A 25,290-nucleotide genomic window follows, 5' to 3' on the forward strand; every position below is an offset into this window, starting at 1 on the left:
GGGGCGTGTTTCTTACTGTGATTGGATGTGGCTTGATGTATAAGAACAGAGATCAACGGTCCTACATAGCAGAACCGTGTGATCTCCATTCTTACACAGGGAAGAATGACAGGGGGCTTTGTTTACATTAGCCGCCTGCCTTTCTTCCGATGTAATGGACGATCGCGAGTGACCGGCGGACATCGGGTCCGCCGGGCACATGCGCGGGGGGGGGGTCCGTGACCCAGCAGGAGCGGGAGCGCGCCTCCGCTCCCTAGAGCCTCGCAGACTAGCGACGTAGCCTTACGTCACTTTGCCTGTGAGGGACTGACCGCCGCAGTAAATAGTCATGCGGCGGTCGGCAAGTGGTTAAGTGAGGACCTCATTACAGCATTAAAGTAGAACTATAGGCAATTTTTTTTTTTTTCATTCTGATTAAAGCAAGGGAGGGTTATAACCCCTATCGATTTTTTTTCACCATCTCATGGAGGAAATTTCCTTTCACGTCCTGTCCCATAGCCAAGAAGCAAGTGAATTGAAATCTCTGCAAATTGAGGGAAATCCTTGGGGCCCCCCTGGTCACCACTCGTGTCTCCATTGGAAGATTTCCCCTCTATTACTTTTCTGGGGACAACCCAAAATTTGGGTATCACTTTCAATCATAATGGTAAACAGGACAAATAGAGAGAGTGAATAAAACTGACAAGTTGCTAATCCCTCTTGACTCTGTCCAAAACTAAAAAAAAATGTTTTCCTTTATATACTTTAAAGCGGAGTTCGGGCCACAAAATCAAGCCTGTAGATTTTATGGCATCCGCTTCCTTATCCTTACCTGAGCAATAATTGGATATTCCCGGCCTTTTTTTTTTTTTTTTTTTTTTACTTACCTTATTAGAGAGCATAATATACTCACCTTACCATCCACTTCCTCCTCCTCGGCTGCGCGGCCCGCGCCATCACTTCCTGTCCCGCAATGCGTCCTGGGAGCTCTTACTCGTGGCTCCCAGGATGCAATGGGCAGTGACGAAGGCGATCGGCCGCTCCTCTCATCGCGTGATTTCCAAACAGGAAATGACGCTATGATAGGCAGAGCCCAGAGCGGATGGTGCCATATTTAAATAGGTGCTAATAGGCTTTATAGGGACGGCAACTTCCTCCACGCTGCCGTTCCTATGGAAACACATACTATGCCGATCGCATAGTACTGAGCATGCGCGAGAATTTGCGCTGCATTCACCGCCCTCCTCCCTCTTAGAACCAGGAAGCAGGGCAGATATTTCCCTACTGCGGCCTCGGCTGACCCGGACAAAGATGGCGGCGCTCTGCAAACAAAATATAAAGTATGATTTTATGATTGCCTAACTGTTATTAAACTGTATAAAACCGGATTAGCTGATGTATGAAGGGAGGTGGATCACTGTTTGGGAAGTATTTAAAAAAAAAAAACGATTCTGTGGCCGGAACTCCGCTTTAAGAGTTGTGATAACCTTGGAGTAATATCATTTGAGTTTGGGGGGCAGCACCATAAAAGATGTATAAGGTTTCCTTGAAGTCGGTTACATTGACTACAACAGGAATCCTGGTGCAAACCTATGCAGTGGAGGAAATCTGCTAGGATACGGTATGCTCTATTTCAGGGGTCCTCAAACTACGGCCTTCCAGCTGTTGCTGAACTGCACAACCCACAAGGCATTGTAAAACTCTGACATGACTAGGCATGATGGGAGTTGTAGTTCCTGAACAACTGGAGGGACATAGTTTGGAGACCTCTGCTCTATGTAGAATAAATAGTTGTGTGAGAGGGAAAGAGCAAGATACAGGGGACTGCTTGGAGGATCTCTTCCTAGGGATCGTCGGGGATGAGCCCCAAGTCTTGCTTGTACTTAGTGTATTTGACGCTCAGAGCTGTTCTATGCAACAAAAACATTTTCAGCTGTAATGGGATGAAACTAATATTATTAGTAACGGCCAGAAAATAAATGCAGACAGTGAAAATTGTAGTGATAGGTTACTTATAGTATCTGAAAACAAAAATTGATAGAAAAATAAAAAAGTGATAGGTTACTTACAGTATCTGAAAATAAAAAATTTCTCATTGCTTAAGGAACCTCTAGCAACTTCTGGAGGAACTCTAGGGTTCCATAAAACCCTAGTTGAGAAAGGTGGTGTTCCATGATTCTTTGCATGTTTATTGAATTGCACAAGGTAGAGGATGCAGGAGCATAGAACAGCTGTCAATCTACAGTTTATGGTAGGAGAAGCCGTCCGGTTTCTGAGCAGGCAATCTGTGCTGCCTGTTGCCAGTTGTGCATAGAGCAGCAGTCCTGGCTGGGAGTGAGCATGTCAAGGTGACTATGCTAGTCTTTAGGGAGACCTCACAAGGAAAGCCGTCCCATAGAAGGAAGTGAACTGTACTACTTCTTCACTTTCTCTTCTGCAACGAAGATGGCACTAAAAAGAAAAATCTTGATCATTTATAAAAAAAAAGAGCCTTCATATTTTCAGGGAAAAAAAACCCTACAAAATCATATCCCTATGGTACTGTACTCCCTTCAAGTCACTTCACATTTGGTGGGAATGCTTACTGCTATTACCCATTTCGAGACGTCTTCTCCTCCTACAAGCTTGTGCATATCTAGCACTCTGGCTACACCCCCCCCCCCCCCCCACATTGCTCTTCTGTTAAACACGTAGATCCCCCTCTAAAATCCTAGCAAGGCATCCTGAGACACTGCCTCCTAGCGGCAGGGTTGAGATCTCCCGGCACTGGAGGAAATCTACCCATCCTTCCTACCTTGTCCTTTATGTAAATATGCAGAGATCTTTATTGATATAAGGACAATGGAGACCCAGCTAGCATCCAGCCATAATAAATCTGAAGATAACTACTCAACCTGGTACTGGTGGCTAACTCACAGGGATTCAAAAGCCTTTAAAGCCCTTACAAAATAATAACCAGAGTCGTTCACAGGTATAAAGAGGTTTACCTTGCCTACTTCCTTGTACCTTCTAGGTACAACAGGATGAAGTCTTTCTAGCAGATGTATCCATACTCTATGTTGTCTCTATTTGGGTATATTCTGTATTCTACTGAAAAGACCATTGTGTCCCATAAATTCCCCTCACATTTGTTGCTCTATTACAGGGTTGACAAGTTAAACTTCCTTGCAGGCCACATTAGCGGTACAGTTGCCCTCAAAAGGACAGTTGTATCTGGGTGAGCTACGTACAGACTCGGAGTACAGGGTTCAGAAGTGTGTTACGTACAGAGTGCAGAGTTCAGAAGTACGCTATGAACACAGTGCAGAGATCAGGAGTGTGCTACGTAAAGAGTACAGAGTTCAGGGCTGTGCTATTTGCAGTACAAAGTGCAGCTCCAGGGATCTCGTTTGCACAGAGTGCAGGGTTCAGGGGTGGGATATGTACAGAGTGCAGGGTTTAGGAGTGTATTACATACAGAGTGCAGAATTCAAAGGTGTGTTGTGTACACGTAAAGAGTACAGGGTTCAGGGTTGTGCTATGTAAAGTACAGAGTGCAACTCCAGAGATGTCCTTTGCACAGAGTGCAGGGTTCAGGGGTGGGCTATGTACAGAGTGCAGGGTTTAGGAGTGTATTACATACAGAGTGCAGAATTCAAGGGTGTGTTGTGTACACGTGAAGAGTACAGGGTTCAGGGTTGTGCTATGTACAGTACAGAGTGCAGCTCCAGGGATGTCCTTTGCACAGAGTGCAGGGTTTAGGGGTGCGCTATGCACAGTGTACAACCCCACGCTTCTGAATTTTCCCCGCATCTCTCTGTTCTAACTGGCCCAGCTTTAGTACCTCCCTGTGTATGTGGCTCTGCCTCACCTTGCAAGGAGATCATTCTCTCCCTTAGATTCTGAAGATTTGTCTCCACTGTGCCCTGTCGTGAGTGCCTTTAGGGAGCTACTGCGGGCAAAGCTGTCCCTTCTAGACTTCTGTGTTTGCAAGTGACAGAGGGGAGCAGAGGGTAAGAGCCGGAGGTGACAGAAAGGAGTTCCGCCATGTTCTAGCTGCAAAACTGGTGCAAGGGCCACATGACAAGGCCTGGCGGGCTGGATTCGGCCCGCAGGCCTTGTGTTTGACATATGTGCTCTATTACCTTGTATGAAACTCTACACTGACATCCTTTAATGCAAAGCTTGAATAAAGACTTATTAAACAGATAAAAGTAAGTGGGGCTACAACTCTTGCACTTTAAAGCACAAACAGGGTGAAAGTGGTCCATGTGGCCCCAAAAACACCAGCTAAATTTTTGCAGTGGTTTGTCCCAGATATGAGTGTGTAGAAATTTCAGTGATAATCTCTCATCCTCTGTCAGAACTGGAGAAATATCTTCTCAGCCATGAGCCTTACAAATCCCCATTCGTGCTGGTGTCATAATCACAGGGCAGTTGCCTTGTTAATCCGTAAAAAGGTTTTTGCGTTGTAACGTCACGATGACTTGTGTTCTTCACCCCCCTGTATACAGGGTATATAGTCAATGAAAGGGACGTTATCCTATGTCCTATATCTGGAGCTTTAGTGCTTTCTACTTAATAAATGCAAACGTTTGCTCAGTGCCAGCATGTCAGCTGTGTCCTCCATTTGCGCTGATAATGCCATGAGATTCAGGATTAGGGATAGAATCATAGGTTTAGGGGACACATCTGTTCGCTGCTGGAACAGAAGCAGCAGTACAGCAGGCTGTTCTTCGCTCGGGCTCTTCTGTTGTCTGCCAGCCTCGTACCATTCAGATGCTTTTGGCGTTTTGGGGAAGGTGCCGCGTATTTCGTGTTTTTCCCCTCGGTGAAGATTGGCACAGGTTGCTTGAAGATGACGTGCTTCTGCAGGTACCCTTAAGAAAAAAACTGTTCAGTTGGCTTCACTACAAGTGGTGCAGCCTCCACTTTCTACTGCTTGCGTTCTGCTCATTGCTTTTGGTCCCTGCACACTGACACTGTCTTTGGGATGTGATTCAAGATTCTAGTCCTAACCTGTGAACCAATTGACAATCTGGCACTTTTTTTGTGTTTGCTCCATGGAATCCTGGCATAAACCTGTCCTGAAACCACCCTCCCTGGTTATTGTTTCCCAGTGCTGCATTCCTCCTTTGGTACCTTTTTCTGCTCCCCATCAAATGTTCCTCAATCTTACACATTTTTAAATGAACCATTAGAACGTACGTTTTTATAAAGTTATATTAATGGGGGAATGAGGGGAGGAAAGTCATGTGCTCTATATGTTTTTATAAAGTTGTAAAACCTTGATTGACATCTCATTGCCATCCATTGATTTTCTAACATTACTGTTATTAACAACACAACTGCCATTGTCAAATCTACCTTACCCTTTATATCTCTCTCTCTTCCCCTTTAAAATTGTAAACTCTTCTGCTCATTTCCACATACAATACATTTGTCTGTTTTAATAGCATTGTCATGGTCCCCTTTTTTGTCTTCCTAAAGATCTCCAGTGTTGGTTCTAAATATATTTAAACCTTAACTGAATGACAGTTTGCTATAGAACGGTGTGTCATAACCAACTGCCATTTTTAAAAGTTATTTTAAAAAGTTGCTTTTTTTTTTTTCAATGCTCCTAATCTCTTGCAGTCTCTTTGCTAATTCTACCCATCTACAGGCACTCCAGTGATGGGTGCTTGGCAGCGCTCAGGGAGGGTTTCCTGACGGTGACAGCAGTGGACTATACCTAATGTGTGTTGTAACGGCAACCTCGAGTTTCCATTGGAAGACTGTGTGACAGGGTGAAAATGCAAGGCCACAACTTGACCACAGAGGAAGAGTGTTGTCATCCTGTGATAGGAAATGCCTTAACCACTTAGGTACCTAGGTCCTAGGCACCACTTTAAAATGGTATATGGACAGCAGTTGTTTGCCCCAGCACCTCATTTGGGCCTCCCTGGAACTAGTGCTGGAACAGCCAGCTGTCAGTGATAGCTGGGTTCAAGCATCAAGCCCAAAAGCTGAAGAACTTTGCTGCTGTGCTTCTGATGCGTCTACAAATCCCTTTATAGGGTTGTGCTGTAAAAACAAATACAAACTCTATGCTTCTGCATAGTTTTTACTTCAGGAGTGTAGTGGCATCATTGCACTTCCTATCGGTATGGATCACTGCTTTTGTGAACTATTGCCTAACAGGGATCCTCAAACTACGGCCCTCCAGCTGTTGCAGAACTACACGTCCCATGAGGCATTGTAAAACTCATTCACATTCACAGACTTGACTGGGCATGATGGGAATTGTAGTTCCTGAACAACTGGAGGGCCATAGTTTGAAGATCCCTAGCTAGCAGTTTGCAGCCAGTAATAGACCTCTATTAGAAGTCATGCTGCATGGGGGAGAGGGGGTGTTTTATAACGGTCACGTGATAGTTTACGTTTTTGGGGTTGTATTTGAGATGTGCAAAGAGAGTTCACACAAAAACTTGTAGGTATAACATTTAATTAGGTAATGACAGATAACAAATGTAAATAATATTATAAAATGTAACCAGAATACTTATTGTATTTATTATAGAAAGGCGGTATGATGTACAGAGAAGAATACAATTTTGCATACTGATTACAGAAGCCATCAAAAAAAGCAATCATGCAAAAGGTTAATACAGAGAAAATATTCTATACCAAAAAGATTAGGTAATTTGGCCAGCAGGGGGCTACAAGTCCTGAACCATCTCAAGGTGGATTCATATCTCCCATCTTAATGTTATTCTAACAATTTACGCAAATCATTTTTTTTCCTGCGTGCATCGAAAGGCCAATAAAGCTCTCCCAAAGTAAAATGCATACGTTTACTTTAAACATTTTGCTATATTATTTAACCAGCCTATTTCTGACACATGTTTACAAGTTAAAATCAGTATTTTTTGCTAGAAAATTACTTGGAACTCCGAAACATTATATACTGTATTTTCTGGCGTATAAGACTACTTTTGAACCTCAAAAAAATCCGCCAAAAATGGGGGGTCGTCTTATACGCCGAGTATAATATCTCCAAGGTAACCTAAGTATAAGTATTACCGGTAGATATAATCTCTCAAGACGCTGGCTGTGTGGGAATCCTGTACCGGTATACCGTATGTACTGTAGCTTCGGCTACGTACAGTGTACTGTGCTGAGCCAATCAGGGAGAGCGATGTATTCTATTATTGAATGCAAAGCCTGCTCGGATTGGCGGAGCAACATCAGCCCGCCTCTCTGACTCTGCCAATCCGAGCAGGCTTTGCATTCAGTAATAGAATACATCGCTCACTGTGATTGGCTCAGCGCGGTATACTGTATGTAGCCGAAGCTACGGTACATACGGTATACCGGTACAGGATTCCCACACAGCCAGCGTCTTGAGATTACATCTACTGGTAATACTTAGGGTACCTTGGAGATATTATGAGAGATTAAATGTATTACAGTACTTGGGGTATCTATGAGAAATCTGATGTTTTTCAATGGTGTTGCCTTGCTTCGGAAGGGGGGTAGTCTTATACGGCGAGTATAGCCCAAAACCTATGTTTTAACTTGAAAATTAGGGGGGTCATCTTATACGCCCAGTCGTCTTATACGCCGGAAAATATGGTATATATTTTTAGCAAAGACTCTTGAGAATAAAATATTTTTTTGTCACACGGTATTTCAAATGCCATTTTTTTTTTGGGGAAAAAAACATTTCACTGCGTTTAAAAAAAAAACTAAACCGTAAAGTTAGCCCATTTTTTTTATATATATATATATATGTATATATTGTGAAAGATGATGTTATGCCGAGTAAATAGATACCTAACATGTTACGGCTTAAAATTGCGCACGCTCGCGTAATGGCAAGAAACTACGGTAAATAAAATTCTCCATAGGCGATGCTTTAAAAATGAACGGCTACTACAGTAGAGTTTTTAGAGAGTTCTTTTTTTTTTCCAATTATTGCTCTTGCTCTGGCGATCGCGGCGATTCCTCACATGTGTGGTTTGAGCAGCGATTTAATTTACGTTTTCTTTCGCTCGCGAGCTCACGGGGGGGGGGGGGGGGGGGGTGCACTTACATTTTTTTCTTTTTTATTTCCTATTTATTTTATTCATTTTTTTAGTTTTTAAAAAAAAAAATCTGATCACTTTTATTGCTGTTACAAGCAATGTAAACATCCCTTGTGATAGTAATAGGCAGTGACAGGTACTCTTTATTGAGGAACCCCAAACCACTGCACTGCACTTCAATGTATTCAAAATGCCAAAAACGGCATTTTTGAATACTGTCACTTTTCAAATTATTATATTATTATTATTATTATACAGGATTTATATAGCGCCAACAGTTTGCGCAGCGCTTTACAATGTGAGGGAGGACAATACAGTTCAAAACAGGAGGAACTAGAGGACCCTGCTCGTTAGAGCTTATAATCTCGGCGCCTTTAGCCGCCGAGTAACCCAGACGTGACGTCATGGACACTGCTTCTGGGTTACAGCATCTGAGACCCGATCGAAGCCGAATCTGGCTTTTATCGGGACTCCAACCAGCCGACGGACGCGCCAGCTGGTTGCTCGGGTCTCCCGGTGGGACGGGAGACCCGGGCAGAGCCGCAGAAGGCGGCGGGAGGGGGGGGGGGGGTGGAGGTATCCACATCTGCTACCAAATTAAAGCCTTATCTGCCCTGAGAAAAAAAAACTATGTAAAATACATTAGAGTAAACCATAAAACCCAAAAAATGTCGCCACAAAAAATGTTCTGGGACTCAAGGGGAATTAGGGTGAACAAGGCCTGGGGACTCAAATGGTCAACATGGACCTTCATGAACTTTCACGATCACCCGATATTATTTAATGAAAGCTGCAGATTTCAAGAATATTGAAAATTACTTGGAAATTACATTAACATGTTTAATCTTATGCAGGGCTTTTTCTTCAGAGGTTTCAATAGGTACAGGAGCTCCCCCTTCTGAGTCACTTTTTGTCTCCGCCCACCTTCAAGCACCATCCCTTGGTTCCATCCCCTACCCACCTCCGAGTAGCATCCCTTTTAGAGAATTCAGAACCAAGTATCATTTTGTGGTGCTAAGCAATTTGTATGGAATTTGTTCATAACAAGTAAAGCAGATCTCCCGCAGCCAGCAGGAATAGACCCTTCCCAGCGAAAATGGACCCCAACAACAAAAGATCCCGGCAGCAACAGCAGATTTGCCAGCAGCAATAGACTCTCCAGCAGCAAGCAACAACAGACCCGCTCCCTCAACAGCAGATCCTTTCCAGCAACAATTGACCCCCCAGCTCAACCAGCAACAATAGATTCCTCATTAGCAACAGTAGACCTCCCCAGCAACAATAAATTGCCATGGAAATATAGATGCCCTCCAGGAACAATAAATCCCCCAGCAGCCAGCAACAATAGATCCCTCCTAACAGTAGATCTCTTCCAGTAACCATTGACCCCACAGCAACATAAACCATCTCCCCCAGCAACAATAGATCCCTCCCCAGCAATAATAGACCTCCCCAGCAATAGTAGACCACCAAAAAAGAACTTCTTCAAGAACAATAGATTCCCCCAGTAGTCAGCATCAATGGACCCTTCAGCACGCCCCAGCACCCGTTGAAGCCCCGATCTTATCAAACATTAGTGATTGGGTTTACATCTACAAATAATAATAGTGGAAATAACTTCATATAAGTGCACACTATTTAAAGTTTCTGGTACTATCCTGGTCCTTGGTTTAAACTCACGAGCACTTGGCACAATCTCAGCATTGCTGTTTGCTTCTATTTTTGTGTGGATTAGATAAAATAGACTTTACACCTACCACTCCAAGATGTCATTATACTGCTAGTGTATATGTACATAGCACAGTGTGTCAGCCAGTCAAGGTTTAATGAGGTCGTAGACTCTGGCCTTGGTTTTTAATATTTTACAAACTCCAATCAAAACTTTAAGGGTTGTTAAAACTCTATTACAAACATGAGCAATCATTTTATGCAGAATCAAAAATGCTTGAAAATTCTGAACTCTCAGCCCATCTGCTCAAAAAGCTCCACTTCACCCGGGCATTCCTGTAATCACTCAATGCATCTGTACAATCCCCCAAATGACTGGACTGTGGGCCCTACCCCTAGGGGGAGACAGCCACTTAAGAAGAAAGTGGTGGGACAAATTTAGTTGTGGGGGAGGGGCGCTTGATTTTAGTCTGGCCTAGGGCAGCACAAAACCATAATACACCACTGGGAATCCTTCTATAAGCAAGAAATCGTGGTAGTAGATACAGCTACTACAGTGATCTCCACTAGCTTCCAAGTCCCGTTCCAAGGAGCTGCCCTGCTGCTTTGTGGATACAGGAAGTCAGCTACTCGGCACGAGTGCCATTTAGAGATCACTTAGCATTTTCTCAGTGAATGCAATGCACTCTCTGAATAGATAAGGTGGAGGGGCGGGGTGATGACATCACACTCACCACCTCATCCAATCAATGAATGGTTTGCATTAGTTTGACAAAATGAAAAGCATTCTCTGAACATGCCTGTGCTGACTTCATATGTTCACAATGCAGCAAGACAGCTGCTCAGCACAGGATTTGGAAACTAGTGGAGATCAGTGGAGTTGAGGTGCCTGCTACAGGGATTTCCAGCTTTCACTGGGATCCCACTAGTATGGTAGATGTAAGGTTACATTGGTCCATGTAAATATATCCATACCCAACCACGGCACTACCTGCCTGGAGTTTGCATGTTCTCCCTGTGCCTGCGTGGGTTTCCTCCGGGTACTCCAGTTTCCTTCCACACTCCAAAGACATGTTGGTAGGTTAATTGGCTCCTGTCTAATTTGGCCCTAGTATGTGTGTGTATGAATGTGAATTAGAGACCTTAGACTGTACGCTCCTTGAGGGCAGTGACTGATGTGAATGTACAATATAGATGTAAAGCGCTGCGTAAATTGTGGACATTATACAAGTACCTGGAATTGATCTTTAAAAGAGAAGTATGGCTTTGGTTTTTTTTGAGAATTATACTTACCTTGTGGATGCAGCATCGGTCTGATGCTGCATCTGTCCCCGGCGCCCTGCACTGAGAACTGATCGATCGAACACCACCGATCGCTTAGTTCTGACAGCTCCCTGAGCAGAGAGCTGTCTGCTCTGCCTCCTCCTGGCTCATTGAATCGCTGGGCTGTCGAGGGGCAGGGAGCTGCTGGCTCAGGCTCTCAGCAGTTTGCTAAGAGGGTGAGCTGGGTGTCGGTGAAGCTCCACTCTCTGCTGACGTCACAGGAGTCAGTCCATGCACCGAGTGCACAACGAATTGCACTCCTCTAATCCATAGGAGATGTACAGCCAAATCTCCTTTAACCACTTTACCACTAGAGCATTTTGCTGTCTTACGTCTGGGCCACTTTTTGCGATTCGGCGCTGTGCGACTTTAACTGACAATTGCGCGGTCGTGCGACGCTGTACCCAAACGAAATTGAGGTCCTTTTTTTACCACAAACAGAGCTTTCTTTTGGTGGTATTTGATCACCTGTGCGATTTTTACTTTTTGCGCTATAAACAAAAAAAGAGCGTTTATTTTGAAAAAATAACAATATTTTTTACATTTTTTATATTAAATTCCCCCCAAAAAAGATGTAAAAACCAATTTTTTTTTTTAAATTTTTGGCCAATTTGTTTTCTGCTACCCATGTTTGGTAAAAAAAATAGCAATAAGCGTATTTTGATTGGTTTGCGCAAAAGTTATTGCGTTTACTAACAAAGGGAAAGATTTCTGTCATTTTTGGTGTTTTTTTTTTTAACGAGTAATGGCGGCGATCTGCGATTTTTTTGCGGGACTGCGACATTGCGGCGGACAGATCGGACAATTGACTGACATTTTTGACACTTTTGGGGGGACCAGTGACATTACTGCAGTAATCAGTGCTATAAATATGCACTGTTACTGTAAAAATAACACTGGCAGGGAAGGGGTTAATTTTATTGGAGAGGGAGGGGTTAATGTATGCCTGGTGCTTACTGACGTGTGGGGGGGGAGGTGACTGTGTGAGACAGGGACAGATCGGATGTCCAGCTATGCTGAACACTCCGATCTGTCACTCCCTGTCACTGAGGAGATCCGCCCGCTTGTGTTTACACAGGCGGGCGGATCTCCACACTAGATCCCCGACGATCGGGGCAGAGCAGCGGCGATCGCCGCTGCTCCTCCCCTGGCCCGACTCCCGCTGTGAATGAAAACAGCGGGAGCGCGCCTCCGGCGGCGCGCGAGCGCTGCCTACAGGGGAGGAGTCTGGCGACGTAGGTCTACGTCGTCAGACGGGAACGAGCCACTTTGCCGCAGTACTATTCCAGTACTTAGCGGTAAAGTGGTTAAAGATATGGGGTTTTCTACAGAAATAGATGTCCTACAAACAAGGCTTTTTTTCAGCAGGAACGTGGGGAAACGCAGTTCCGGCACCTCCAGCACTGAATGTATGTAATAGCAAGGGGTGTGGGGTTTGTTGGAGGGTCTCTTGATGCTGGCTGCTTGGGAATCTATTGTCACTGGTAAGGATCTGTTATTGTGTGAGGGTCTATTGTTGCTGCTGATGGATCTACTGTTGCTGGGGGGTCTTATGTTGTTGAGGTAGAGGACTATTGTTGGCTTATCTAATGATACTGGTTGCTGGGAGAGCCGTAGTTGCTACTGGAGGGGGTTGAATGTTTCTGGGGTGAATCTTTTGTTGCTGGGTGAGGTATTTTGTTGTGCGTGGGAGGTGGGTAGGGGGTGGAACCAAGGAACAGTGCTCAGAGGTGGGTGGAGACAAGGGGTTACTCAGGAGGGGGGAGTTCCTGTACCTATTTCCCGAGAAAAAAAGCCCTGCCTACAAATAACACTGATCTTCAAAAATATTCTATCTGCAAAATTACCTGCTCAAGAATCTGAGCTATCATAACGGATGCAGTGTAGGGCTTCTCTTTCTAATGCAACTATCAGTGGCTTGGAACACTGATACAAGTAATACTTGCTACAGTGAGGGGGGAAAGTATTTGATCCCCTGCTGATTTTGTACGTTTGCCCACTGACAAAGAAATGATCAGTCTATAATTGTATTGGTAGGCTTATTTTACCAGTGAGAGACAAAATAACAAAAAAAAATATCCAGAAAAACGCATTTCAAAAAAAATTTTATAAATTGATTTGCATTTTAAGGAGTGAAATTAGTATTTGACCCCTTCACAAAACATGACTTAGTAGTTGGTGGAGAAACCCTTGTTGGCAATCACAGAGGTCAGGCGTTATTTGTAGTTGGCCACCAGGTTTGCACACCTCTTAGGAGGGATTTTGTTCCACTGCTCTTTGCAGATCCTCTCCAAGTCATTAAGGTTTTGTGGCTGACGTTTGGTAATTTGAACCTTTAGCTTCCTCCACATATTTTCCATGAGATTATGGTCTGGAGATTGGCTAGGCCACTCCAGGATCTTAATGTGCTTCTTCTTGAGCCACTCCTTTGTTGCCTTGGCCATGTGTTTTGGGTCATTGTCATGCTGGAATGCCCAACCAAGACCCATTTTCAATGCCCTGGCTGTGGGAAGGAGGTTCTCACCCAAGATTTGATGATACATGGTCCCATCCATTGTCCCTTTGATGTGGTGAATTTGTCCTGTCCCCTTAGCAGAAAAACACCCCCAAAGCATAATGTTTCCACCTCCATGTTTGATAATGGGGATGGTGTTCTTGGGTTCATAGGTAGCATTCCTCTTCCTTCAAACATGGCGAGTTGAGTTGATGCCAAAGAGCCATTTGACCACAACACTCACCCAGTTCTCCTCTGAATCATTCAGATGTTCATTAGCAAACTTTAGATGGGCCTGTACATGTTTTTTCATGAGCAAGGGGACCTTGCGGGCTCTGCAGGATTTCAGTCCTTCACAGCGTAGTGTGTTACCAATGGTTTTCTTTGTGTCTATGGTCCCAACTGCCTTGACGTCATTGACAAGATTCTCCCTTGTAGTTCTGGGCTCCTTCCTCACCGTTCTCATGATCTTTATAACTCCACAAGGTGAGATCTTGCATGTAGCCCCAGACCTTTACTAAGAGTATCCAGCACTCATAGAATTACACAATTACACAAAACAACGGAAACATACAATCGGGGACTTTGACCCAGTGGATTCCCAGGGGAAGGGGTATCAAGTGGGAGGGAGGAGAAAGGGGAAAGGGAGGGAGAGAAAAGAGTTGGGCATAAGAACAGTATAAATAAAAAAAAGGCGAGGGGGCGCTGTTGAGGAAGTAGAAAACACTGAAGGAGGGGTGGAAGTGCACAGTATTTCACTGGGCGCAGGGTCCAAAGAGGGCTTTGAGACTGTGAACACATATATGCCTACGGAGCCAAGTTTTGGAGTAATCTTTGTGTCTTCGAGCAGATGGTACCACTCCTCATATGTTTTATCCTTCAGACCTTTTACCATCTTTGTTGCCCGTCTCTGGATTCATTCTATCTTATCAATATCTTTTGGTAAGTGAAGTTTCCAGAACTAGACACAGTATTCTACATGAGGTCTAACCAAAGCTCTATATAGCATAATTACGACCTCCTTACTCCTGCTGCTGATCCCTCTAGTGATATATAGAATTGATCTATATAGAGGAATCAGGATCTCCTTCCTCCTGCTGGTGATCCCTCTAGTGATAACTAAAGATCTATATAGAGGAATCAGGACCTCCTTCCTCCTGCTGGTGACCCCTCTAGTGATATAAACATCTATATAGAGGAATCAGGACCTCCTTCCTCCTGCTGGTGACCCCTCTAGTGATAACTAAAGATCTATATAGAGGAATCAGGACCTCCTTCCTCCTGCTGGTGACCCCTCTAGTGATAACTAAAGATCTATATAGAGGAATCAGGACTTCCTTCCTTCTGCTGGTTATCCCTCTAATAATAACTCAAACTCTATATGGAGGTATCAGGACCTCCTTCCTCCTGGTAGTGACCCTCCTAGTGATGCACCCCAGAATCCTATCCATTTTCTCCACTGCCAGACCATACTGTTTGCTCATTTTGCAATCATCCTACATAAGCGCTCCCACATCGTTTAAAAGGATTAAATCATGCCACCCCTTCTCCTTCTTTCTGTGAGGCTGTACATATGAGGTAACTGCAGTCTCTCCTGATATGTTTTATTAGACCTTTTACTATTTTTGTTACCCTTGGTTTTGGTGAGGTTCATTTATTCTTTTATATTTCTAGAAGTTTTCCTAGAAATGCACTTCACATGGCCTTAAAAACCTCCCCCCACCACCAGAGGATTTCATACATCAGTTTTGCCAGCTGTCAGATATTGGGTTGTAAGGCCTACTCACATTCTCTGCAGCCTGGCTATATTTGATCCCGATGTTCTATCAAAATAACGCTACCTATCAGATTCTGAGACCGAAAGTGACATACGGACTAGCACAACTTACTGCGCATGCACCACGCATTCCAGCATGGCCACTATGCGTTCCAAGAGGTTTCCTAATGTGACAGAAAACGAAGCAGAGGCGGACATCTTCTTGCACCCACGCAAGCCTTGAATTTTACATTTATTTTAGAGGTAAACTCACCTTATATACTGAATCACAGTATTACATTTGTATTATTATTGTATTCTAGTATAGCGAGAAACCTGCAGGTAGAAGGTGGCGATGGCCATCTTGGTACACCCCGCACTGCTCAGGGACAAGCTGATTTTATAGTGAAATAGACTATTTCACTCGGTCGCGGGGAAATAGTCTATTTCAGTATATAAGGTGAGTTTACTGCTAAAATAAATGTAAAATTCAAGACTTGCGTGGGTGTAAGAAGATGTCCGCCGCTGCTTCATGTTCTGTCAAATTAATAAACCTATTGGAATGCATAGCGACCATGTTAGAACGCATGGCGCATGCGCAGTAAGTTGTTCTCTTCCGAACGTCACTTCTGGTTGCAGAATCTGATAGGTAGCGGTATTCTGATAGAACACCGGGTGAATTCAAAGTACAAACTGTTAGCCAACAGTGGCAGCCCATGCAATTTGGCACAAACACATGTGTGGTCTGACAGTGCGTTAAGGCCTCTCGTACCTTTGCTCATTCCGGCCAAAAAGTTCAATGAGCAAAGGTACGGGGCACAGAATTTAATGAAAATAACCTCTGTCCAACTGTTAAGGATGGGGGTGGATCAATCATGCTTTGGGGTTGTATTACAGCCAGTGGCACAGGGAACATCTCACGAGTAGAAGGAAAAATGGATTCAATAAAAGTTCAGTTTTAACCTCATCGGTCCACAGAACTTGTTTCCAAAATGCATCAGGCTTATCTATATGTTTATTTGCAAAGTTCAAACACTGATTTCTGTGGTGAGGACGTAGAAGAGGTTTTCTTCTGATGACTCTTCCATGAAGACCATATTTGTACAAGTATCTCTTTATAGTGGAATAGTGTACCACAACTCCAGTGTCTGCCAGATCTTTCTGGAGGGATTGTGCAATCAAACGTGGGTTTTGAATTATTTTTCTCACAATCCTGCGAGCTGTTCTGTCTGATATTTTTCTTGGTCTTCCAGATCTTGCTTTAACTTCCACTGTTCCTGATGACTGCCATTTCTTAATTACATTCCGAACTGAGGATATTGACATCTGAAAACGCTTTGCTTTCTCCAGCAACAAGAGGAAAAAATGACGGGTTTTAACTAGTGATCGACCGATATCGTTTTTTTCGTTGCCGGTAATTGATATTTCGGCCAATGCATATCGGTATTGGCCAATATGCTCCGATATTATCGTACATTTAAAAAAAATAATTTTTTTTTTCTTTGACAGGTACTCTTGTGGAGGGATCTGGGGTCTAAAATATCCCAAACCCCTCCTCTGCACTTAAAAGCATTCAAAACGCCAAGTTTGGCTGTTTTGAATGCTGTCGTTTTTTTTAATCTGACGCCAGTACCCCGAAGTGATGTCATGACATCACTTCCGGGTTATTGTATGGAGACCCGATCAGAGACGAATGCGGCTTTGACCGGGTCTTCGGCGGCCATGCAGGCTGGTTGCCCAGGTCTCTCGCTGGGATGGGAGACCTAGGCGAGCTGCGGAAGGGGGTGGGAGGAGGGACGTCCCCTCCCGCTCCTTGTAATGACAGCCGAGCGGCTTCTCAGCCGCATCGGTTGTCATTACAAGACAGCCAACCCTCGGCTATGGACGCCTGTACCGGGGTGATGCCTCTAGCTGCAGGCATCACTCCGGTACAAGCATATTCCCGAAATATCGGCAATATCGGTAACCTGATATATCGGGGAAAGTGCATATCGGCCCTCGATATGTAGGCTTTGCCGATAATCGATCGATCCCTAGTTTTAACCATTTCCTCACTTATCCAAAAGTGAAATAAAGTGTTGCAACGGGTACATCCTGAGGGACATCCAGCAAATTAGCAACAAAACTGGATGTAAATCAGTTAGCAAAGTCTATGAGACAGTCTTTATGTGTATTTGTGACCCCTGCTCCTATAATTCTAGGTAGTCAATTGAGACATTTGCTCAAGTCTCTGGAAGAATTGCTACAGTGGATAAAACATAATTTCACTCTAGTCCAGACTTTCTCAACCAGGGTTTTATAGAACACTGGGGTTCCTCCAGAGGTTACTAGACATTCCTTGAAAATTTTGCAATTTCTGCCTTTTAGATGATCTTTTCAGCAATATGTAAGGGGGTATTAAGAAAGCAAAAAAGGGGGAGAAACCCCCCCCCCCCCCGAGGGTAATAGGACTTTAAAGGCACCCACTGTTAATCTCATAAAGAAATATACAATACTTAGATGTATAAAAACATACAAAATGTATTGTAGTAACATAGTAGAAAAATTCAATTCATAAAAACCATCACTTTCATGAGTATGCACGAAAGTGCTAAACAGCATGCTCCCGAACCAAAAGAACCCATGATTGGCCTGATATATGCCAGGGTCTAATATCTGTGAACCACAGGGACGATCAACCTCCTATGTCTGGGTCAGAAGAGTTCTAATGTATGAATGCCAATAGATCGCTAGGCCAGTTACATACAGAAAAGCCAGATCCCTTAGAGATCGCCTTACGAGAAGTCATCTTCCTAAGAATCCTAATGCACTAAATATAGGGCCCAATAGAAGGCCCCTATATAGGGCCCAATAGAAGGGCAAATGTGAATTTTGTGAATGGGTGAAATCAGATAGACACATTACCCTACCCAATGGCACCATATGGAGTCCTTCGTCCTATATAAACTGTCAAACAGTAGGGGTAGTTTATGTCATGACATGCAAATGCAATGCATTTTACATTGGTAAGAGTCACAGACCCTTCTGGAAAAGGATTAGGGACCACGTGTATCTGCTTCAAAATGGCAAACTTGAATCAGCCATTAGCAGACATGTGGGACTCTATCATAACATCGACCTATCAGTCATGAAATTTTTCGCATTGAAACATGTCCCTATATCAGAAAGAGAATGAAATATTGACCCCCAACTTCTGAAATTGGAAACAAAATGGATCGTTATTTTAGAAGCTACCAGAGCTCCGGGGCTTAATGAAAGTGTCAGTTACAAACCTTTTTTGGAATAAATGAAAGACCTGAAGTGTACAACATTTTGTGCACAAGAGGTTATCCTTCCTTTAGCCTTCTCCTCTGAATCCATGGATGCCAAGACCTGTGGTCTGGATGCCCTTGGACTCCAGAGGAGAAGTGGGACTATGGCATTACATACCCCCATTAGGCTATAGGTCCCTTCATGCTGTATTTACAAGTATTTCTGCTTTGGTGTCTACTCTCACATCGTCTAGCTGCTCATTTGATAGTTAGTCTTTCTGTTGTTTATTCCCATGTAAGGGGGGTATTCTTTACACTGACTACCAATATAGGGACATTCTGCCGACTGACCACCAATGTACGGCATTCTTTTCACTGATTACCAATGTAATTGATGGACATCTTTCCACTGGTGGACATTCTACCAAACTGACCAAAAACATAGTAAGGATTATCCCCACTGACCACTAATGAAAAAAGCATTCTTTCCACTGACCTTTATTGTAGGAAACATTCTTCCTACTTACAACCATTGTAAGGGTCATTCTTCCCACTGACCAAAAAAGTAAAGACCATGTGACCATTAATTTATGGCGCATTCTTCCCACTGAACACCAATGTAAAGCGTATTTTTCCCAATGATCACCATTGTAGGGGGTATTCTTCCCACTGACCACCAATGTAAGGGACATTCTTCCCACTGTCCTCCATTGTAAGGAGCATTGCAACCATAAATATAAGGTGCATTCTTCTCAATGATCATCAATAGAAGTGACATTCTTCCCAATGACCTCCAATGTAAGGAACATTCTTCCCACTGACCACGAATGTAAGGGGTATTTTTCCCAATGATCTCCAATCTAAGAAGCATTGTTCCCACTAACTACCAATGTAAGAGGTATTCTTCCAAATAATCACCAGTGTTAGGGACATTCCTCCCACTGAACTCCATTGTAAGAACATTCTTTACACTGACCACCAATTATAGGTGTGTTCTTCCTACTGACCACCAATGTAATGGGGCCCCTGTCCTAATGATCCCCAAACTAAGGTGGCTCTTCTCCCACTGTCTACCAAAGAAAGGAGCATTTTCCCACTGACTGCCAGTGTAAGGGGTATTCTTCCTACTGGCCACCAATGTAATGGGCTCCTGTGCCAATGATCGCCAATTTAAGGTGATCCTTCTCCCACTGACCACCAATCTGAGGGGACACGTTTCCACAGACAGCTAATGTGAGGGAATACTATCATTTCCACTGTCAGCATTTCTTTTTTGACCATTATCTATTTCCATTCAGTATTATTACTGAAAAAATGTTATCATATAGATCAGCTCTGGGTGTTAAATAGTTTAAATGAGTTGTAAAGTCAGAAGGTTTTTTATCATTATGCATTCTTTGCATTAAGTTAAAAAACCTTCTGGGTGTAGTAGCCCCCCAGCACCCCCGAATACTTACCTGAGGTCCTTCTCTGTCCAGCGTTGTCCACGAGTCCCTAGGCCATCAAGGGACTCTCCCTCCTGATTGGCTGAGACACAGCCGTAGTGCCATTGGCTCCCACGGCTGTCAACGTCGGTTAGCCAATCAGAAGAGAGTGGAGGCGGGGCCGAACGGCAGCTCCATGTCTGAATGGACACACGGAGCTGCAGCTTGGCTCAGGTGCCCCCATAGCAAGCTGCTGTGGGGGCATTTGATGGGAGAGAGGGTCCAGGAGAAGTAAAAAGGGACTCGAGAAGAGGAGGATCCATGCTTCCTTGTGCAAAACCAACTCCACCAAGGAGGTAAGTATAACATGATTGTTTTTTGTTATTTTAAAAATGAGACTTTGCAATTACTTTAAGTAACATGCCAATGTTCCATGAGCTGTAGATATAGTATTTATTAGCAGGTGTTTCCTGATTCCGGAAAGTTATTTTAAAGGGTTGCCTGCGGCTGAAAAAGGCAGCTCCAAACAGACGCACAATGAGGAATCAGTCGGGGTGATTTTTTTCTGTCCTACTTTAGAGCAGCAGAAGGAAGAATGTATGAATAAAGTTCCCTAATTGCAATAAATCTTTTCTCTCCAATAATCTGTCTTATGGCTCCTTTTTAGCATGTGCCGCAGAGTTGATGAATGTCTCGTGTTTTGGGAAATCATTTTAAAATTCCGGCAGCTCTGTGTTCCTTCTACTTAATGATGATTCATCCTCCTCTTTTCTTTTAGCTATGTCTGCATTGCCATGGAGGCCCTGGACCAGCTCCTGATGGCCTGTCACTGTCAGAGCATCAACCTGTTCGTGGAGAGCTTTCTAAAGATGGTGGCCAAACTCTTAGAATCAGAAAAGCCAAACCTCCAGATTCTAGGAACAAACTCGGTAAGCAGCCCATTATGAAATTATTTTTTCATCTTGCGATCATGAAGAGGAGGCAATCTAATGTCACTGATTTGTTTGCTCAACACATCTCTCTAAAAGGCACGTCGCATTTAGTGTAAAAATATGCTAGCGTTAATCTTTGGGGTTGATTTACTAAAACTAGAGAGTGCAAAATCTGGTGCAGCTCTGCATAGAAACCAATCAGCTTACAGATTTTTTTTTAAATAAAAGCTTAATTGAACCTGCTGAGGTTAGAAGCTGATGGTCTACCATGCAGAGCTGCACCAGATGTTGCACTCTTCAGTTTTAGTAAATCAATCCCTTTTGGTCTGTTTTGTGTTTGAAGCTAGAGCTTTGCCAAAAAGTAACTGTCCAGCTTTTTTTTATGTTGAGCACTTGAAAAACTTCCATTAGAACTAACACAGAACTTAGAAGTGCTAAGTTGATTTAGTAACCAAAATGCGTTTAAAACATAAATGTATGAGATATCTCCATCTCACAGCAAGCTTTTATTGGACCTTGGGTGTAGGGTGATGTAGCAACCGATAGACGGCACCACATACAACAGATGTTATATATGTCGCCAGCACACCTTTACATTCATGTTTCAAGCAGCCTTCACAGAGTGGTATCCCTAAACTCTGCACTCTGTACATAGCGCACCCCTAAACCCTGCACTCCGTACATTGCGCACCCTTAAACCCTGCACTCTTTAGGTAGTGCACCCTTAAACCCTGCACTCTGTATCAAGCACACCCCTGAACTCTGCACTCTGTACATAGGGCACCCCTTAACCCTGCACTCTGTACGTAATGCACTCCTGAACTTTTCACTGTGTACATAAGGCACGCCTTAACCCTGCACTCCGGAACTCTTCGCTCTGTATGTAGCGCACTCCTGAACTCTGCACTTTGTACTTAAAGCACTCCTAAACTGTGTACGTAGCATAATCCTGAACCCTGCACTGTGTACATACCACACTATACAGAGGGGCATTGACGAGGCAGTCCAGCTTCCACATATACAGTATTTGCAAATTTGTGCACTAAGAACCCCTTGTTTTTTAATGCAAACTGTTGAAACAACGTAAAATTTGTCTTTTTGCTGGCTGGATGGTAAGAGTGCAAAATGTTTTGTCTATAGTTATTAAATACTATAGAGAGGAATGTTTTAATCTATGGAATGGAGTCAGCTGATCTTGGAGTAATCCCTCGACCAAAGCTGCAGGAATCGTGGAGGTTGAACTTGATGGACACAACCTTGTTTAATATATATATATATATATATATACACTGTATATATATTATATAGTAGGGATAGACCGATTATCGGCTAGGCCGATATGCACTTTCCCCGATGTATTGGCCCCCGGAACTGGCTGATATTGCCGATATTTTTGTGACGTCATTCTGCCTTCTTAGACCGCCTCCCTCGCTTGGACAGCCTCATCTGGAGTCGAGACTAGTCTCGCGGGAGTGTATCACAGCCATATACCCACCCACAGCAGCCCGGTGCCAGCCAGCCACCCACATCCACAGGCCCTGTACGAGCCAGCTGTAGTCCCTGTACCAGTCAGCCAAGCCAGCCAGACACCCACAGGCTATTTACCAGCCAGCCAGCCACCCACCCATAGGCCCTGTACAAGCCAGCCACAGGCACTGTACCACCCAGCCAGCCAGCCACCCACAGCCCCTGTACCAGCCAGCCACCCACCACAAGGTGCCAGCCAGCCACCCACCACAGGGTGCCAGACAGCCAGACATCCATAGGCCCTGTACCAGCCAGCCACAGGCACTGTACCAGCCAGCTGCCCACAGGCCCTGTTCCAGCTAGCCACCTACAGCCCCTGTGCCAGCCACCCACCTACCACAGGGTGGCCAGCCACCCACCACAGGTTGCCAGCCAACCAGCCTCCCACCCACCCAACACAGGGTGCCAGCCAGCCAGCCACCCACCACAGGGTGCCAGCCAGCCACCCACCCACCACAGGGTGCCACCCATCTACTACAGGGTGCCAGCAAGCCAGCCACCCACAACAGGGAGCCAGCCACCCACCACAGGGTGCCAGCCAGCCACCCACCACAGGGTGCCAGCAAGGCAGCCATTAAGCATTAAACAAAAATTAACATGTTCAGTACCAGATTTGTGTCAAAAATTGTCTTTATTTTTCAAAACTTTAAATGTACATAATATTGGCCCATATCGGTCGATACCGATACGCTGTGACCAAAATATCGGTATCGGCCCTGAAAAAAACATATCAGTCTATCCCTAATATATAGTATATATATATATATATATATATATATATATATATATATATATATATATACTGTATATCACTGTAGTTCTATAGAAGGCAACATTCAGGAAACGGGGGTGTTTGCTCTGTCAGGGAGGTTACCTTTTATTCACAGGTTTTTAATCTCAATTTTAAATGAATTATTGCATCGTCTGTTTAAACGCCCTCCAGCAGTGATATAGTTTGTGCCAACTCCTGTCACTTTTCCTGCACAGCTTGATCTGAATGTAACTTTGGAGAACAATACAAGAATAATAATAAGACATGTGGGCGATCTCGTGCCATAATGTGCACGTATGAACAGCATATATGCACGTTATTGAGCACTTCCCTTACAAGCGTTCCTTCCTACAGCGCTGACCGATCTATGCTGTCAATTGCTGCTCCGCCCAGCACTGCTACTGCCATTTTCTTTGCTGCTACTTCTGGATCCCCCCACTGCCCTCTGCAGCCGTAGGGCTGCTTCTGATAATTTAACTCCTGTGCATGTGCACAAAAGTTACACTAGCTCTGGCGTCTGGAAAGAAGCCAGAGTGAACACGACATGGCATACACGCTGTATAGTGTAAACAGAAAAAACAAAACAAAACACAATCACCAAGATAGAAGCCGTTTTTTGGTAGAACAGGCTTAAATTGTCTCATCTGCCAAAACAATTTGCATTTTTTTTCTCTTTCGTTCATTGATGGACACAGCTCCTTATCTTCTTGACCATTGGGTTATATTGCCCACTACAGAAGTAGGACACTAGGCAGCAAAAAGCTTGACTATGCCTATAGGGCAGTCCCAAGGGGTATACTCCCACTCTCAGCTATAGGTTCTGCCTAGTCAGGACTAAGGACCTAGGTCCTTGCTGGGATCTCTGGTACTGGCAATTTTTTTCCTTTTAAAAATTGAACTTTTTCCTATCTTTGTTATTTTGTTCCTGTGAGAATCTACAATCAACTGCCGGACTGGGCGGCGGACTGGAAAATCTAGATTCTGAGGGTCCCCCCAGTCTGGCCAGTGTGCGCACGCAAGCCTCCGCTCCGTGCTAGGTCGGCCGTGACATAGCCCCACTGGACAGGGGCTGGCCTGCGAGTTAAACGTCACAGCGTTCCTCCTGGCTGACAGCCCCCCCCCATTCCGATGGAGAGGTGGTCTGTCTGGAGCAGTAACCATCCTGTTTACTGGTATGATAAGTAGCTGTCCCCTCTCTTACCCTGGAGGGTTTTGGGGTGGATGTGGGCCCCTCCCTGGGATAGTGGGACCCCCAGGATCCCCACCTTCCCCCCAGGCCCTCTAATATTTAGGGGGGTCACTGTGGGTCTTCCGGCCCCCCCTCCCTTGGTGAGGTTTTGAGCTGGCTTTTGCCACATGCTCTTTAGGGGGGCTTGTTCGAGCCACCCTGGGGGTTGGTGCCTAGGGCAGGGATGTCCTCTGGACTCCCTGCTGCAGTTGTTGGGCTGGGGGAGCGGATGGTTTAGGTAGGCTTTGCGGCCTACTGGTTCATGAGCTATGTGGGGCGGCCCCAGTGAGGGCGGCTGAAGCCACTTCCCTCCGTTTGGGCATCTGCTGTCCCTGGGTGGTCGGCTCCATTGGAGCTCGTGCCCAATCGGCTGGGTGTTCACGAAAATTTAGGCCGCGGCTTGCGGCCTACTAGGCCATGCAGCAGAGTCGGTCGCCTTAGTTGGGGGGCGGCCCCAGTGGGGTTAGCTAGAGCCCCTGCTCTTATTTTGGGCATCTGCCTGGCTGGGATCCATGCACTTGCAGCTGGGCCTCCACAAAAATTTGGGCCGCAGTTACGGGCTACTAGGCCATGCGGCCAGCTTGGCGCTTCCCTTGGAAAGATACCGTAGTGAGGATGATTCTTCTACTCCTCTAGCCGCGCATGAAAAGGTGCTGGTGAATGCATTGATTGTGTCATTGCGTGAAACTTTAAAACTGGAGGATGCGGCTGATGCTGCAATCGAAGGCGCCGGTCCCTTTTGGCACGCACAGGCCTTCCAAAACGGTGAGGGTGTTCCCCTTTCCCACTTACTTTGACAACATTGTCATAAAACAGTAGGGTTGTCCAAATGCTTATGGTGGGCGAAGGCTGTGGCCCACCATATGTTCACTGTAGCTGGTTTGGCACTTA

At 44.7% G+C, this 25,290-nt stretch overlaps 1 protein-coding gene across 1 annotated transcript in view; it reads left to right on the forward strand.

Moving 5' to 3' along the window:
* EFR3B (EFR3 homolog B) overlaps positions 1–25,290 on the forward strand; it is a 340,255-nt gene that overhangs the window by 188,266 nt on the left and 126,699 nt on the right. The window contains exon 4 of the mRNA XM_082251134.1: positions 20,719–20,869. Within this exon, the coding sequence (XP_082107260.1) occupies positions 20,719–20,869 (151 nt within the window). The remainder of the gene's footprint in view (positions 1–20,718; positions 20,870–25,290) is intronic.

Source organism: Pelophylax lessonae, assembly GCF_965119305.1.
Source record: "Pelophylax lessonae genome assembly, chromosome: 3".
NCBI lineage: Eukaryota > Metazoa > Chordata > Amphibia > Anura > Ranidae > Pelophylax > Pelophylax lessonae.